At 38.1% G+C, this 17,154-nt stretch overlaps 1 protein-coding gene across 1 annotated transcript in view; it reads left to right on the top strand.

The window, feature by feature from the left end:
* The window catches only part of LOC132384955 (tumor necrosis factor receptor superfamily member 16-like), a 137,043-nt gene that overhangs the window by 18,702 nt on the left and 101,187 nt on the right, over window positions 1-17,154 (top strand). Inside the window, exon 2 of the mRNA XM_059956643.1 lies at window positions 15,186-15,327. Coding sequence (XP_059812626.1) covers window positions 15,186-15,327 — 142 coding nt within the window. The remainder of the gene's footprint in view (window positions 1-15,185; window positions 15,328-17,154) is intronic.

Here is a 17,154-nt window from a genome sequence, read left to right as displayed (position 1 = left end):
GGTGGGGAGGGGACAGATTAAACTAGAATTGCAGGAGGATGGGAACCAGAGTTCCGGAACATTTAGTGGAGAGGTTGTGGAGGCAGATGTTGGTAAGACCTCAAACAAAAGTCAGGAATCAAAAGGTTGAGCATGTTGTGACTAATGTCTGGAGTTGCATATATTTCAATGCAAGAAGTATCGTAGGAAAAGAGGATGAGCTCAGGGCATGAATCAACACCTGGAATTATGATGTTGTTGCCATTAGTGAGACTTGGTTGCAGGAGTGTAGCTCAATATTCTGTGGTTCCGTTGTTTTAGATGTGACAGAGTGGGAGGGATGAAAGGAGGACAGGTGGCATAACTAGTCAGGGAAAATGTCACGACAGTGCTTAGTCAGGACAGACTAGAGAACTCAACTAGTGATACAAGGGTGGTAACAGGGTACTCAATAGTTAGAGGTACAGACAGGAAGTTCTGTGGTTGCGATGGTTTGTGGCCTCCTGGGTGCCAGGGTCAGGGATGTTTCTGATCGTGTGCACAGCGTTCTGAAATGGGAAGATGAGCAGCCAGGTGTCATGGTACACATTGGTACCAAAGACATAGGAAGAAAGAGTGAGGAGGTCCTGAAGAGTGAGTATAGAGAGTTTGGTAGGAAGTTAAAAAGCAGGACCTCGAGGGTGGTAATGTCAGGATTGCTACCTGTACCACGTGCCAGTGAGGGTAAGAATAGGATGCTCTGGAGGATGAACACATGGCTGAGGAACTGGTGTAGGGGGCAAGGTTTCAGATTTCAGGATCATTGGGACCTCTTCTGTGGCAGGTGGGACCTGTACAAGAGAGACGGGTTACACCTGAGCTACAAGGGGACCAATATCCTTGCAGGGAGGTTTGTTAGTGCTATTGGGGGGGGGGGGGTTAATCTATATTTGCAGGGGGATGGGAACCAGAGTGCCAGAGTAGATAGTGGAGCGGGGGTGAAAATAAATGATGTTAAAGTTTCATGCAAAGTCACAGATAGAAGGGTTGTGTGCGGTGGTAATAATCTTCTGAGGTGCGTATATTTCAATGCAAGTAGTATTGTGGGGAAGGTAGACGAGCTGAGGGCTGAGGGCATGGATTGACACATGGAATTATGACATTGTAGCCATTACTGAAACTTGGCTACGGGAGGAGCAGGACTGGCAGCTTAATGTTCCAGGGTTCTGATGTTTCCGACGTGATAGAGGCAGAGGGATGAAGGGTGTGGGGATGGCATTGCTAGTCAGAGAAAATGCTACAGCAGTGCTCAGGCAGGACAGGTTAAAGGGCTTGTCTACCAGGGCCATATGGGCGGAGCTGAGAAACAGGAAAGGTATGACCACATTAATGGGGTTGTATTATAGACCACCCAATAGTCAGCGGGAATTGGAGGAGCAAATCTGCAGAGAGGTAGCAGACAACTGCAGGAAACATGAAGTTGTGATAGTAAGGGACTTTAATTTTCCACATATTGATTGGGACTCCCATACTGTTAAAGGTGTAGACGGGTTAGAGTTTGTAAAATGTGTTCAGGAAAGTTTTCTATATCAATATATAGAGGTACCGACTAGAGAGGATGCAATATTAGATCTCCTATTAGGAAACGAGTTAGGGCAGGTGACGGAAGTGTGTGTAGGGGAACACTTTGGTTCCAGTGATCACAACACCATTAGTTTCAACTTGATCATGGATAAAGATAGATATGGTCCTCGGGTTGAGGTTCTAAACTGGAAAAAGGCTAAATTTGAAGAAATGAGAAAGGATCTAAAAAGTGTAGATTGGGACAGGCTGTTCTCTGGCAAGGATGTGATTGGTAAGTGGGAGGCCTTCAAAGGAGAAATTTTGAGAGTGCAGAGTTTGTATGTTCCTGTCAGGATTAAAGGCAAAGTGAGTAAGAATAAGGAACCTTGGTTCTCGAGGGATATTGGAACTCTGATAAAGAAGAAGAGAAAGATATATGAAGTGAATAGGAAACAGGGAGCATAAAAGGTACTTGAGTATTAAAATGTGCAAAAAAATACTTAAGAAAGAAATGAGGAGGGCTAAAAAAAGACATGAGGTTGCTTTGGCAGTCAAGGTGAAGGATAATCCAAAGAGCTTCTACAGGTATATTAAGAGCAAAAGGATATTAAGGGATAAAATTGGTCCTCTTGAAGATTAGAGTGGTCAGCTATGTATGGAACCAAAAGAAATGGGGGAGATCTTAAATGTTTTTTTTTTGCGTCTGTATTTACTAAGGAAACTGGCATGGAGTCAGTGGAAATAGGGCAAACAATTAGTGAGGTCATGGAACCTATACAGATTAAAGAGGAGGAGGTGCTTGCTATCTTGAGGAAAATCAGAGTAGATAAATCCCCAGGACCTGACAGGGTATTCCCTCGGACCTTGAAGGAGACTAGTGTTGAAATTGCAGGGGCCCTGGCTGATCTATTTAAAATGTTGGTATCTACAGGTGAGGTGCCGGAGGATTGGAGGATAACTCATGTTATTTAAGCTCATGTTGTTCCATTGTTTAAAAAAGGCTCATAAAATTAATCTGGGAAATTATAGGCCATTAAGTTTGATGTCAGTAGTAGGTAAATTATTGGACGGAGTACTAAGAGATAGGATCTACAAGTATTTAGATAGACAGGGACTTATTAGGGAGAGTCAACACGGCTTTGTGCGTGGTAGGTTATGTTTAACAAATCTATTAGAGTTTTTTGAGGAGGTTACAAAGAAAGTGAATGAAGGGAAGGCAGTGGATGTTGTCTACATGGACTTCAGTAAGGCCTTTGACAAGGTCCCGCATGGGAGGTTAGTTAGGAAGATTCAGTCGCTAGGTATACATGGTGAGGTAGTAGTAATTTGGATTAGACATTGGCTCAATGGGAGAAGTCAGGGAGTGGTAGTGGAGGATTGCTTCTCTGAGTGGAGGCCTGTGACTAGTGGTGTGCCACAGTGATCAGTGCTGGGTCCATTGTTATTTGTCACCCATATCAATGATCTGGATGATAATGTGGTAAATTGGATCAGCAAATTTGCTGATGATACAAAGATTTGAGGTGTAGTGGACAGTGAGGAAGGTTTTCAAAGCTTGCAGAGGGATCTGGACCAGTTGGAAAAATGGGCTGAAAAATGGTAGATGGAGTTTAATATAGACAAGTGTGAGGTTTTGCACTTTGGAAGGACAAACCAAGGTAGAACATACAAGGTAAATGGTAGGGCACTGAGGAGTGCAGTAGAACAGAGGGATCCAGGAATACAGATACAAAATTCCCTAAAAGTGGCATCACGTGTAGATAGGGTAGTAAATTGAGCTTTTGGTACAATGGCCTTTATACATCAATGTATTGAGTGTAGGAGTTGGAATGTTATGGTGAAGTTGTATAAGGCATTGGCGAGGCCAAATTTAGAGTATTGTGTACAGTTTTGGTCACCAAATTACAAGAAGGATATTAATAAGGTTGAAAGAGTGCAGAGAAGGTTTACAAGGATGTTGCCGGGACTTCAGAAACTGAGTTACAGAGATAGGTTGAATAGGTTAGGGCTTTATTCCCTGGAGCGTAGGAGAATGAGTGGAGACTTGATAGAGGTATATAAAATTATGATGGGTATAGATGGAGTGAATGTAAGCAGGCTTTTTCCACTGAGGCTAGGGGAGAAAAAAAAACAGAGGACATGGGTTAAGGGTGAAGGGGGAAAAGTTTAAAGGGAACAATAGAGGGGGCTTCTTCACACCGAGAGGGGTGGGAGTGTGGAATGAGCTACCAGATGAGGTGGTAAATGCGGGCTCGTTTTTAACATTTAAGAAAAATTTGGACAGGTATATGGATGAGAGGTGTATGGATGAGAGGATATGGGCCAGGTGCAGGTCAGTGGGACTAAGCAGAAAAATGGTATGGTACAGCCAAGAAGGGCCAAAATGCCTGTTTCTGTGCTGTAATGTTCTATGGTTCTATGAGGCTTTATGGGTGAAACTGAGGAATAAGAAAGGTATGACCACAGTAATGGGGCTGGGGCTATACTACAGACCACCCAACAGTCCGTAGGATTTTGAGGAACAAATTTGTAGAGAGTGTGATGATGCTGTCTCTTTGGGCACTCTGCTTGCAAGTGGATGGAGAAATCCTGATGTAAATAACTATTATTTCAGTTGGGATTGTTACAAGCCAATTGAAGAAGGCAGACAGATGGGCTGATTTGTGGGAAAATTCATAACACTTGACTTTTCTGTTAATATTCTTTTAAGGATGAAATATTTTATAGATTAAATATTTGAAAAATTATACTTTGATTACCATAGAATATATAACATGCATTAACCTTATTTGACTTTGTTACTTATAACTCAAGTGATGTAGATTGGTTGTACGACTTGATAAGGTGCACAGAGAAAATACTTATACAAATATACTGAAGTGCAAATAACACAGTAACTTTAAATATTCACCATTTACATTTTGATTTCAGCGCTCAGTTTTTGAACATATACTGATACGTAAATGTTTAAACAAAAACATAAATGACTGAAATATTTCAGGTAATTGTAAGCTGAAATCTGAAATAAAATAAATCAGAAAATCCTAAAATACTTAGCACAATGGGTAGCATTGGGCTTTGGGTGGTGGAGGGATGGTTAATGTTTCAAGTTAATGATGATTAATTAGAACTTAGAATAGTTAGAAATATAGAAGTTAGTACAGGAAGGTGGTGGCGGATGAGGAGAGAGTAAGATGAAGGATTTGTGCTAGTTTTGATGAAAGATCACTAAAATGGAACATTAGCTCTTTCTTTTTTTCTTTTTCTTTCTAAATCTTTTTATTAATATTAGTAATATGGACAGAATACAAATGATATATTGATAAAGAAATTACCAACATACAAATTCCATTACAGATGAAAAAAAACAAACATAATAGTTACAATATAAATGAGTTTACCAAGACATAAGCCATACAATATATGTATGAACATGGTAAGTCTAAATATTTCATAATATATGATATAAAGAAAACAGAAAAAAGCAAGAAAAAAATAAAAACATATAATGCAAAACTAGCTAATCTAATCTAATAACTAATAACTAATATAGAAGAAAAAAGAAGCAAAAAAAAGAAAGAGAGAAAAAAAAGGGGGCTGTTTATAATATCTCACAAAAATAAATATTCATCAATGCCGTCACTTCCGGTCCTCTCAACATACATAAGCTAAAAGCTGGGAAATCAAATGAACTTGGCACAGGGTCATATTACATCATATGAAAATGTTGAATAAATGGTCTCCATAACTTCTAATTTTTTCTAAATTTAAACATAACATAGTTTGAGAGAACCAATTAAATACAGTGGGAGGATTAATTTCCTTCCAATTCAACACTATAGATCTTCTAGCCATCGGAGTTAGAAATGCAATCATTCGACGGGCAGAAGACGATAAATGCAGTGAGTCTAACATTGGTAAACCAAAAATTGCGGTAATAGGATGAGGTTGTAAATCAATATTCAAAACCGCAGAAATAATATCAAAAATATCTTTCCAATATTTCTCCAAAAATGAACAAGACCAAAACATATGAGTTAAAGACACAATTTCAGAATGACATCTATCACAAATAGGACTAATATGAGAGTAAAAATGAGCTAATTTATCCTTGGACATATGGGCCCTATGTACAACCTTAAATTGTATTAATGAATGTTTGGCACATAACGATGATGTATTAACTAATTGAAGAATTCTATCCCAATTCTCATTAGAAATACTAAGACTAAGCTCTCTTTCCCAATCCTCTTTAGTCTTATAAAGAGGCTCTGAACGTATCTTCATAATTATATTATAAAGTTTTGAAATAAGCCCTTTTTGAAAAGGGTCTAATTCAAATAAACTCTCCAAAATATCTGAAGGCACAAAATTTGGAAACGTAGGGAGTACAGAACTTAAAAAATGTCTAATCTGTAAGTAACTAAAAAAATGAAATCTAGGCAAGTTATATTTGTTGGATAATTGCTCAAAAGACATGAAACAATTGTCTAAAAATAAATCAGAAAATCTTAGTAATCCCTTAGTTTTCCAAGCCGAATAAGCTTGATCTAAAATGGAAGGGTGGAAAAAACCATTAGATACAATAGGACTATTTAAAACGAATTGAGTCAACCCAAAAAATCTCCGAAATTGAAACCATATACGCAAAGTATGTTTAACTATTGGGTTGTCAATTCGTTTTGGCAATTTAGAAAGAGCAAAAGGGAGAGAAGTCCCTAAGATAGAACCCAGAGCATAAGCTGATACTGATTTAGTTTCTAAACTGACCCAACAAGGGCTGAAAGATCCACCCCCATCTTTCAACCAACATAACAAATATCTAATATTAACTGCCCAATAGTAAAATCTGAAATTAGGTAATGCTAACCCGCCTTCCTTTTTTTTTGTCTTCTGTAAATATATTTTACCTAACCTGGGATATTTATTCTGCCATATATATGAAGAAATTTTAGAGTCAACATTAGTAAAAAAAGATTTCAGGATAAAAATTGGTATCGCTTGAAAAATATATAAAAACTTAGGTAAAATAACCATCTTAATAGCATTAATCCTACCTATTAGGGATAAAGATAAAGGTGACCACTTAGTAAACAAACCTTTAATCTGATCAATTAAGGGTAAAAAAATTAAATCTAAATAAATCTTTATGGTTTTTTGTGATTTTGATCCTTAAATAAGTAAAAGAATCATTAACTAATTTAAAAGGTAAATTTCCATAAATTGGGACCCGTTTATTCAGAGGAAACAATTCACTTTTATTAAGATTTAACTTATACCCAGAAAACTCACTAAATTGAGCCAATAATGATAAAACTGCTGGAATGGATTTCTCCGGGTTAGAAATGAATAGTAATAAATCATCTGCATACAAAGATAACTTATGAATATCTGTCCCACAATTAATACCCAAAATATCCTGTGATTGTCTGATGGCAATTGCCAAAGGTTCTAAGGCAATGTTAAATAGTAATGGACTAAGAGGACATCCTTGTCTAGTGCCCCGAAATAAGTGAAAAAAGGGAGATCTTTGATTATTGGTAAACACTGAGGCTACTGGATTATGATAAATCAGTTTAATCAGTGATATAAATATCGGACTAAAATTAAACTTCTCCAACACATTAAATAAGTAAGGCCATTCAACTCTATCAAATGCTTTCTCCGCATCTAATGAAATCACGCATTCTGAAGTATCATGTGAGGGAGTATAAACAATATTCAACAATCTCCTAATGTTAAAAAAAGAATAACGATTTTTAATAAAACCGGTTTGATCATCTGAAATAATTTTGGGTAATACCTTCTCCAATCTAGATGCCAGTAACTTGGAAAAAATCTTGGAGTCTACATTCAATAAAGATATAGGTCTATAAGAAGCACAGTTAGTAGGGTCTTTATCTCTCTTCAATATTAGAGAAATGGAAGCTCTATAAAAAGATTGTGGCAAATTCCCCAATCTAATGGCTTCCTCAAAAACCTTACCTAACCAAGGGGAAAGAGTAGTGGAAAAAAACTTTAAAAAATTCAACTGTATAACCATCTGGACCCGGTGCTTTTCCAGAATTCATTGAGGAAATAGCCCCTTTAATTTCTACATCCGTAATAGGAGTATCCAATATCAAAAGATCATCAGATGATAATCTTGGAAAATTTAATTTCCCAAGAAAATCAGACATGGTATTATGATCTTGAAGGAATTCAGATTGATACAGGGAGGTATAGAAGTCTTGAAATGCCTTATTTATCACATCATGATTAACTGTCAGATTCCCATTCTGCTGACCAATCTTAGTGATTTGACGTTTAACCAAAGCATTCTTCAATTGACTAGCTAACAGTTTACCAGATTTATCACTATGTATATAAAAATCAGATTTAGTTTTCATTAATTGATTTTCAATCGAGGATGTAAGTAATAAACTATGTTCCATTTGAAGTTCAACCCTTTGTTTGTAAAGCTCCTTACTAGGAGCAATCGAATATTTCTTATCAATCTCTTTAATTTTATCAACCAATAAAAGAGTTTCCATCTTAGTACGTTTCCTCAAACCAACAGAATAAGAAATAATCTGTCCACGTATATACGCTTTAAAAGTGTCCCAAAGTGTTCCGCAGGAAATATCATCTGTAGAATTAGTTGAAAAGAAGAAGTTGATCTGCTCCTCCATAAATTTTATAAAGTCAGAGTCTTGCAACAAGGTAGAGTGAAATCGCAATTGTCTGGCATTAGAAGCTGTATCCATAAATTTCATAGAAAGTAATAATGGAGCATGATCAGATATAGCTATAATATCATAGTTACAACCGATTACCAATGGAATAAAACAAGAGTCTACAAAAAAATAATCAATTCTTGAATAAGAGTGATAAACATGTGAGAAAAAAGAAAACTCTTTGTCTTTAGGATGCCGGAATCTCCTAACATCAAAAACTCCATTATCAGTCAAAAAAGAGTTAATACAAGTGGCCGACTTATTAGGTAAAGTCTGAGTAGATAAAGATTTATCCATCAGAGGATTTAAACAACAATTAAAGTCACCACCCATTGTTAACTTATATTCATTTAGATTGGGTAAAGAGGTAAATAAGGACTTAAAAAAGTCAGGACAATCGACATTTGGAGCATAAGCATTAACCAAAGCAACCTTTTTATTACAAAGTAACCCCGTAATTAACAAAAATCTGCCATTCGGATCCAAAAAAATATCATGTTGAACAAATGAAATAGAGGAGTCAATAACAATTGAAACTCCTTTTACTTTAGCATTCGAATTTGCGTGATACTGTTGACCCCGCCAAAATCTAAAAAAACGAAATTTGTCCTCCTTCCTCACATGAGTTTCTTGTACAAAAATGATATGAGCATTAAGTCTTTGGAATACTTTGAAAATCTTCTTTCATTTAATTGGATGATTTAAACCATTAGTATTCCAAGACACAAAATTAATGGTCTGAGCCATAATTCTAAAATCAACCCTTTGGTATAGAAAGGGTTAACCAACTTATAAACTCATGCACCCGGAAGAGGAACAAAAGTAATGAGAAGACCCGGAAGTGACGACAACACAGACATATTTGAAGTTCAAAAACAGCCCAAATAAAAAAACTAACACAAACTGGTACAAAAAAAATAGAATTAGAAAACAGACCATCCCCCCACCCCCCAAGAGAAAGAGAAAAAGCCAAAATATGACTTAAAAAGGGAAAAAGTAAGGCTAATCCTACCCCCATGTCAGCTGAAGAACACTCCATATATAGATATATATAAAAGAATCACCCCAACTTTAAAAATTAAAATCGCTATAATAAAAACCATATTTCTAAGTATAGTTAGTTGTAAAAAAATAAAAATATAAGCACTAAAAAAATTATAAATCGGGCTCTAGCCCATACAAAACAAAAAATATTTAAGCTATGATAAGCGATGGATTGTAGGAAAGAGACGAAAGAAAAAAATAATGCCATCTTAAGCAAAACCAAAAATCTTTTTCAAAATACCACCATCTTAATCAAAGAAAAATTCACCTTCAAAGAATTAAAAATATACCTTCGAAGGAACAAAGTTAATGGACAAGTATGTAGTATAATGGTTAAAGTGTATAAGGCAAAACAATTAATATGACGAAAACACACTTTAACTTAAGTATAAAGTATAGGATGAACCTACACCAATAACCAGATTTTAATTCAGGTTTAAGAGATCGAGAACCATCTTACACAATCAGAATCATTCATTTATTAGAGACCGGTGTCTGTAGCAGTAGGGAAGTTCTCCTCCAGATATTTTCTCGCTTCTGAAGTTGAAATGAAAACCTGTCGTGGAGCATTCAATGGAGATATTCGAAGCTTCGCAGGGTATAGGAGCGCAGGTTTCAGATTTTTCTCATAACATTCAGCCATCAACGGTTTAAAAAGAAGCCTTCTTTTTAAAAAGTCAGGGCTAAAGTCTTCGACCAGGCGGAAGCAAAATTCTTTGAATTTCTGCCCGACGAGCTGCTCTTATAAGTTGTTCACTGTCATGTACATAATGGAACCGGACAATTACCACCGAAGGTTTGTCTGTAACACTCGGTGATCGACGCCGAATTCTATGTGCCCGATCCAATAAAGGAGGGTTATTCGGGAAAATCGTCGGAAACGCTTCCTTTAAAAGTTGAGCAAAATATTTCGAAGGGTCATCTTTTTCTATGCCGTCTGGAAGACCAAGTATACGTAAGTTCTGTCTTCTGGACCGATTCTCAAAATCGTCACTCTTGGTTTTAAGGGCTTCCATCAGCTTAATGGTCGAAATTAAATCCTGTTGCAGTTTTTCAATAGTCAAATCTCGCTTCCGAGCATCTTCTTGCAGAGACGCAATAAGAGCTTGTTGCTGTTTAATTACTAAATCCGTCTTAACCATGTACTCTTGAAAAGCCTTTATATCTTCTTTAAAAAATTGTTGTAGTTCAGCAAATTTTTTATCCAAAACCTCCATAAACAATTCAAAAGTTAATTGAGTTTGTTGTGGCAGAGCCTGCTTCTTTCCGTTACCGTTCGGATTGCGTCCGGGATCCCGTCCCTTAGACCTGAGAGACATTTCTGTTTGCATATCTTCAAAAGTTCACAACAAACTCTTGGCAGTAAATCCAAAAAAAAATTAACAAAGAAACTTTCGGTATAGGTAAAAATAAGCTGAATAAGGGTGATCAAAGGTAAAAAAAAAGAGTAAAGGTTATGGAGCGAATCCAAAACAGTACTCACTCGATGAGCGTCTCCAGCTGACTCCTGCTCTTTCTCTCTCTACAAATACTGACTGATTTTCTGGGAATGTTATTTAATTCCAGCAAGTAGTTTGAGTGTGAGGGTTGCTCCCACAGTTCTCTGACTCAGATTTATGTTGAAACTATTCCCTTTCAAGTCTACAAAGTCTCTTAAATCTTCTCCCATCAAATATCCTGTATCTTTGAATATGCTAAATGAAACCATGTGCTGCTTTATAAACAGTAATGTATTTTTTCTGGCCTGCTGTGAGATTGTCTTTAATATTATAGTCTACATTTAAATAGTTGTGGGAAGACATTCTAAAACAATACTCAACGGAACTATTGCCAAACATTTGGAGAAGTTTGACTTGGTTAAGGAGAGGCAATATGGACTTGTTAAAAGCAAACTGATCAACATTTTTGATAAGGTGTTAAAGAAACTTGATGAAGGGATTGCAGTAGATGTTGTCCACATGATTTTCAGACCCATGGGATTAAAGAGAACACTAATAGAATAGAAAATTGGCTTTATGGTGTAAAGTGTAATGCAGTTCCATTAAGTCCATCTGTACTTCCCACTGCAGTTTGCATACTGTCCCAACCACTCAACAGATGACACCATTGCTACCACCCTCCGCCTGGCCCTAACCCACCTGGACAAAAAAGACACATACATTCGGATGCTGCTCATAGATTTCAGTTCAGCATTCAACACAATCATCTCTCAGAAACTGATTGGAAAGCTGAGCCTACTGGGCCTGAATACCTCCCTCTGCAACTGGATCCTAGACTTCCTGACTGGGAGACCTCAGTCAGTCCGGATCGGGAGCAGCATCTCCAACACCATCACACTGAACATAGGGGTTCCCCAAGGCTGTGTGCTCAGTCCACTGCTGTTCACTCTGCTGACCCACGACTGTGCTGCAACACACAGCTCGAACCACATCATCAAGTTCGCTGATGACATGCCTGTGGTGGGTCTCATCAACAAGAACAATGAGTCAGCATACAGAGAGGAGGTGCAGTGGCTAACGGACTGGCGCAGAGCCAACAACCTGTCTCTGAATGTGAACAAAACAAAAGAGATGGTTGTTGACTTTAGGAAGGCACGGAGCAACCACTCCCCGCTGAACATCGACCGCTCCTCGGTAGAGATTGTTAAGAGCACCAAATTTCTTGGTGTTCACCTGGTGGAGAATCTCACCTGGTCCCTCAACACCAGCTCCATAGCAAAGAAAGCCCAGCAGCATCTTTACTTTCTGCGAAGGCTGAGGAAAGTCCATCTCCCACCCCCCATCCTCATCACATTCTACAGAGGTTGTATTGAGAGCATCCTGAGCAGCTGCATCACTGCCTGGTTCGCAAATTGCACCATGTCGGATCGCAAGACCCTGCAGCGGATAGTGAGATCAGCTGAGAAGATCATCGGGGTCTCTCTTCCCGCCATTACAGACATGTACACTACACGCTGCATCCGCAAAGGAAACAGCATTATGAAGGACTCCATGCACTCCTCATACAATCTCTTCTCCCTCCTGCCATCTGGGGAAAAAGCACTGAAGCATTCGGGCTCTCACGACCAGACTACGTAACAGTTTCTTCCCCCAAGTTATCAGACTCCTCAATACTCAGAGCCTAGACTGACACCTTACTGCCCTATTGTCCTGTTTATTATTTATTGTAATGCCTGCATTGTTTTTGTGCACTTTATGCAGTCCTGTGTAGGTTTGTAGTCTAGTGTAGCTTTCTCTGTGTTGTTTTTTTACATAGTTCAGTCTAGTTTTTGTACTGTGTCATGTAACACCATGGTCCTGAAAAATGTTGTCTCATTTTTACTGTGTACTGTACCAGCAGTTATGGTCGAAATGACAATAAAAGCGACTTGACTTGTCTTGACTTTCAGAAGAACAGCTAACATAGTCAAGTACCTCTCCCACCCTGGCTAATCTCTCTCCTTCCCTCTCCCTTTGGAAAGAGGTGCAACATTATATTCAGCATTCTGTTTTTTCTGTTTTTCTTCCTCAGTGTACTTATGTATGGGATGATATGCTTGGATGACACTCAAACAAAAGGTTTTCACTCGAGCTTGGTTCACGTGACAATAATAAACTAATACCACATCAAACTATGTAGGCCAAATACAGTTGATGACACAGTTCTCTTTGAATCATGAGCTACCTACTTATTACCATTCCTATAAAGCATAATTACCTGTATCACTTGCTGGATGGGTGACATTCCAGTACTCTGATAGTGAGCTTCCTAATGGCAGAGACATTTTGCTCACCAGAAAGCAAGGTCATAATTTGCAAATCTCTGTGTAGTATTAAGTCATAGCCCAGATAGAGTTGTCTGTCTGAAGCTGTCCATCTGGCCTTTTCCCCAAAAGAGAGGTGCACCAGTGGATAAGAGGAAGCTGAAACAGAATTGTGACCATTGGGTGTTCTTCAAATTAGAGAGTAAAGACAGTGGTGGTTTTCAGGGATCAGTGCTGAGTTTTTAAAATACATATTTATATAAATAAGTTCCTAAATTTTCATATAATACTAAGATTAGAAATGGGGTTAAAAATGAGGATAGTCAGAAGATATTGGCTGGTGTAATGCTACAAAGAAGAGTGAAATTATACATTTGTCAGAAAGAATAAAGAGAAATTGTGTGGCAGAATGCTAATAGCTAACCAGGAACAGTGGGATTTGAGTGCACTTGCACATAAGAGTTTGAAAGTGGAAGAAGTATATTGAGAGAGTGGTTGTTAAAACATATGGAGTGTTGGGATACATAAGTAATGACAGAGTACAAAAGCGAGGACATTTTGTGGAATCTATTGAAAACATTGCATATTTTGCCCAATTCTGGTCACTAGACTTTAGGAAGTATGTAAAAGTCCTATAGCGGATGCAGAAAAGATTTACTCAAATGGTTCCAAGGAGTTGGCTCCCAGGTTAGACTAGAGAAACTAGGATTGTTGTCCATATATCAATGCACGCAAACTGCAGAGGAACTCAGTATGTCAGGCAGCATCTGTAGAAGCTTGAGACCTGTTCACTTTTCATTTCCCATCATCGATGCTGTCTGACCCACTGAATTCCTCCAATATATTGTGTGTGTTGATCTAGCTTTCCAGCATCTGCAGAATCTCTTATGCCTTGTTCTCAATGGAGCAAAAATGATTGTGAGGAGATTTGATTGGATAGTGATGAACAAGATCACATTTCATTTAAATGGGAGAAATAGAAGCTGTTTCTATTAGACAGCAGGTCAAAAATTTCAACTTTTAGAGAAAAGATACAAGGGCAGATGAGGAAATTTTATGTAAAGTGTAGTTAGGATCAGGATACACTGTATGAAACTATGGAAGAAATAGTATCAGAAAAGGCATTTAAGAAAATAATTTGTAGTGCTTTGGGGAATGGGACTTAAGGGACAGGTGATGATCAAATGTAAAAGCAGACACACAACTGAAAATTTGCTTTCTCTCATCTTACTTTGCTTGAAATGTGGTGCAGAAATTTTAATGCACCCCTTAGTCTGAGTGGCAAGAATTGTGTCTGGATGTGTAGTTAGTATAATGGAACCAGTAGTTACTCATCAAGTTGCTCACTACGATGAGAAATGCTTGAAGGAGAATCTAATATCTTACAGGGAGATTATATTTATTTATTTGTTCTTGGAATCTCAGCAATGCTGACAAGACCAGCATTTATTGTCCATCTATAATTACTCTTGAGAAGATGACAAGGAGACACCATCCAGAACCACTGCAGTCCTTCCATTGTGATCCCACAGTGCTGTTGGGTGTGGAGTTCCAGAATTTAGACACAAATTAGACTCTATGTTTCCTAGTCAGGTGAGCAACTTGTAGGTGATAGTGTTCATATGCGCTTGCTGTCTCTTATTCTTCCTGGTGGTGGAGTGCATGAATTTGGGAGGTGTTTTCAGAATAGTCTAGGCAAGTGAGTGTAACACCTACTGGAAATATACACTAACATAACTTGTAGAGATATATCTATTATACATATAGAGTATGAGGTGAAATTAACTCATCTGATCTAACTTATACACATGCTTAGAATTATTCTCTTATCTATCTTGTCACCATAAAATATTGTACTCCTGCAGGATTCATAATTTTCTTCTCCATCACTTAGACAGTCTTAGGAGAGCAGAACTAACTAAAGGATTCCCACAGATTATTTACTATATGTGATGAGACAGTGTGTGCAACATGTTTCTACATGCTTTTTAATAAGTCCTGACATAGTTGTTTGTCAAATACACTAACTGGGATCTTTCACACATGGCTTTGACTTTTAGAAGGAAACTAATTATTTGGGGATCCAGTTTTTAAATGTTATATACAGATTCCTTAAAATGTGTGCAGAAGGTGCCATTGTATCATTTAATTTTTCTTGACAGGTATCTGTATGCAAGGTCCAGGGATCATGCGACAGTAGACAATATACCAGCGATGGGAAATGCTGTTCTGTATGTCCTCCAGGGGAAGGTGTGACGACACCATGCGGTGATAAAGACACTGTATGTGAGGCATGCTTGGACAGTAAGTACAATTTACACTGTAGTACCACAATCAGTAGTGTGCTAAGCTTGATGGAACAGTTTCTACTGACAGGAGAAGGGGCAAAGGTGGGTTACTAGCGCCTTAAAACCAGTCACTTCAGGCAGGTGAGGCTTGTCAGCCAAGATTGGAAGCTCATCTAGGAGAAGAAATAACTTTGATCTCAAACCTCTGCTGTCTTGTGGCTATACACATTCATGAGGAAGGCTTCAGGAGTAAACCCCGAGGGAAAAATCTAGAGTTGGAGTTCCTAAGGTTGAGTTTAACGCTGGCTGGCAACTCCTTTGACATTGATGGTGCCAAACTGCTTGCTCTCCATATCATACTACCGAGGCTTATGTTAACATAGACAGCTAGGATGCAACATCCATGGTCAACCCTGATCAATGGAGGGCCTAAACATTTATTAACTGATCTATATAGTGGGCTATGTAGTTGGAAAGAAGCATTATTTTGCTTTAGGTTTGTAATAATAGCAAAAATAAAATTGTGATCATTGCTGATGCAGGGTCTTGACTCGAAACATTGAAAATTCCTTTCCCCCATGGATCCTGCTTAACCCTTTGAGTGCCTCCAGCAGACTGCTTGTTGCTCCAGATTCCAGCATCTGCAGTTTCTTGTGTGTCCTTCTGATATTTGCTGTTGGTAATGAAAATCCAACCTTCTGTGTTCAAGGTCAAATTGAATTTAAATTGATTACACTGAGATTTCAGGGAAGTGATACTGGGGAAAGACATGTTTGGATACTGAGATAAGAACTTAGGGTTTAACCCAGTTTCACTGGTTTTCTGCACTATGTCTGGAACTTACAGTGGATGGCGTGAATTCTTCATCACTTCCTCTTCACGAAGTCAGGTGAAGAGGAGGGGGAGTTGGGTGAGCCCTCTGCCCATTGTCCATGCAATGTTCCTGGAAGAATTTCTGGGCCACTTGATATATTTAGCCTATTGTGCATTTATAAGGGTCAATGAAACATTTGAGAAGGCCAATAAGTGTACTAGTATTGAGCGAGAGAAATGCAAAAGAAGCTTGATTACTTTTTCATGAGTAGCATCAGACCAATTTGCAATAAAGCTTCTGAGCTTCCATTATCAAGTAGACATGCTGCCATATCAGATTCCTTGGGACTTGTTGTGGTTATTGCCCATTTTCCCACTGTAATTATGTTAATGACTCTGTTCTCATAATTAGATGCATGTCTATGTTCAGCTCCATTCATAGCTTATTGTTTCAGTCCTCCATACTCTGAGAGATAGAGATTCTTGGTATTCTGGGATCGAAGATACTTAATTCTCAGTTTCCAAATTTGGGAAGAAAATATATTCACATTTCTCAGAGTCTGATCCATATCATAAGATACATGGTAAAAATAAAGGAAAAATGAAAATGTTAGATATATGAAATAAAGATAGGTACTGGAAATGCTGAGCAGTTCAAGCAGTCTCTGTGCAATGTGTTCCAGGCTTAATATTTTTGGTCAATGACCCATTGATGCAAATTGAAATGAGTGAATACAAATTTGATTCAGATTGCACAGATGGCAGGAGAGAGATGGACAGGACAAAGTGAGTATCTCTGATGGGTGAGGCCAAGCTCCAAGCTTGCCAAGGAAAAACAGTTGATGAAATTAATTGGTTAGAAAAAGGAAGACAGGGAGAGAGGGGGAGAGGGAGAGAGAGGGGAAGAATGAGGGAGAGAAAGAGAGAGGGATGTACAATGATTTACAGTAAATGTTTAAGGTTAGGGCACTACTCAGGAGATTCTCTTTATCATTGGTATCACAAGTACTGGAAAGAAGTTACTAGCTCG

Source organism: Hypanus sabinus, chromosome X1 (genome assembly GCF_030144855.1).
Source record: "Hypanus sabinus isolate sHypSab1 chromosome X1, sHypSab1.hap1, whole genome shotgun sequence".
NCBI lineage: Eukaryota > Metazoa > Chordata > Chondrichthyes > Myliobatiformes > Dasyatidae > Hypanus > Hypanus sabinus.
Note: the sequence above shows the minus strand (reverse complement) of the source record. Positions and strands in the feature narration are given on the sequence as shown.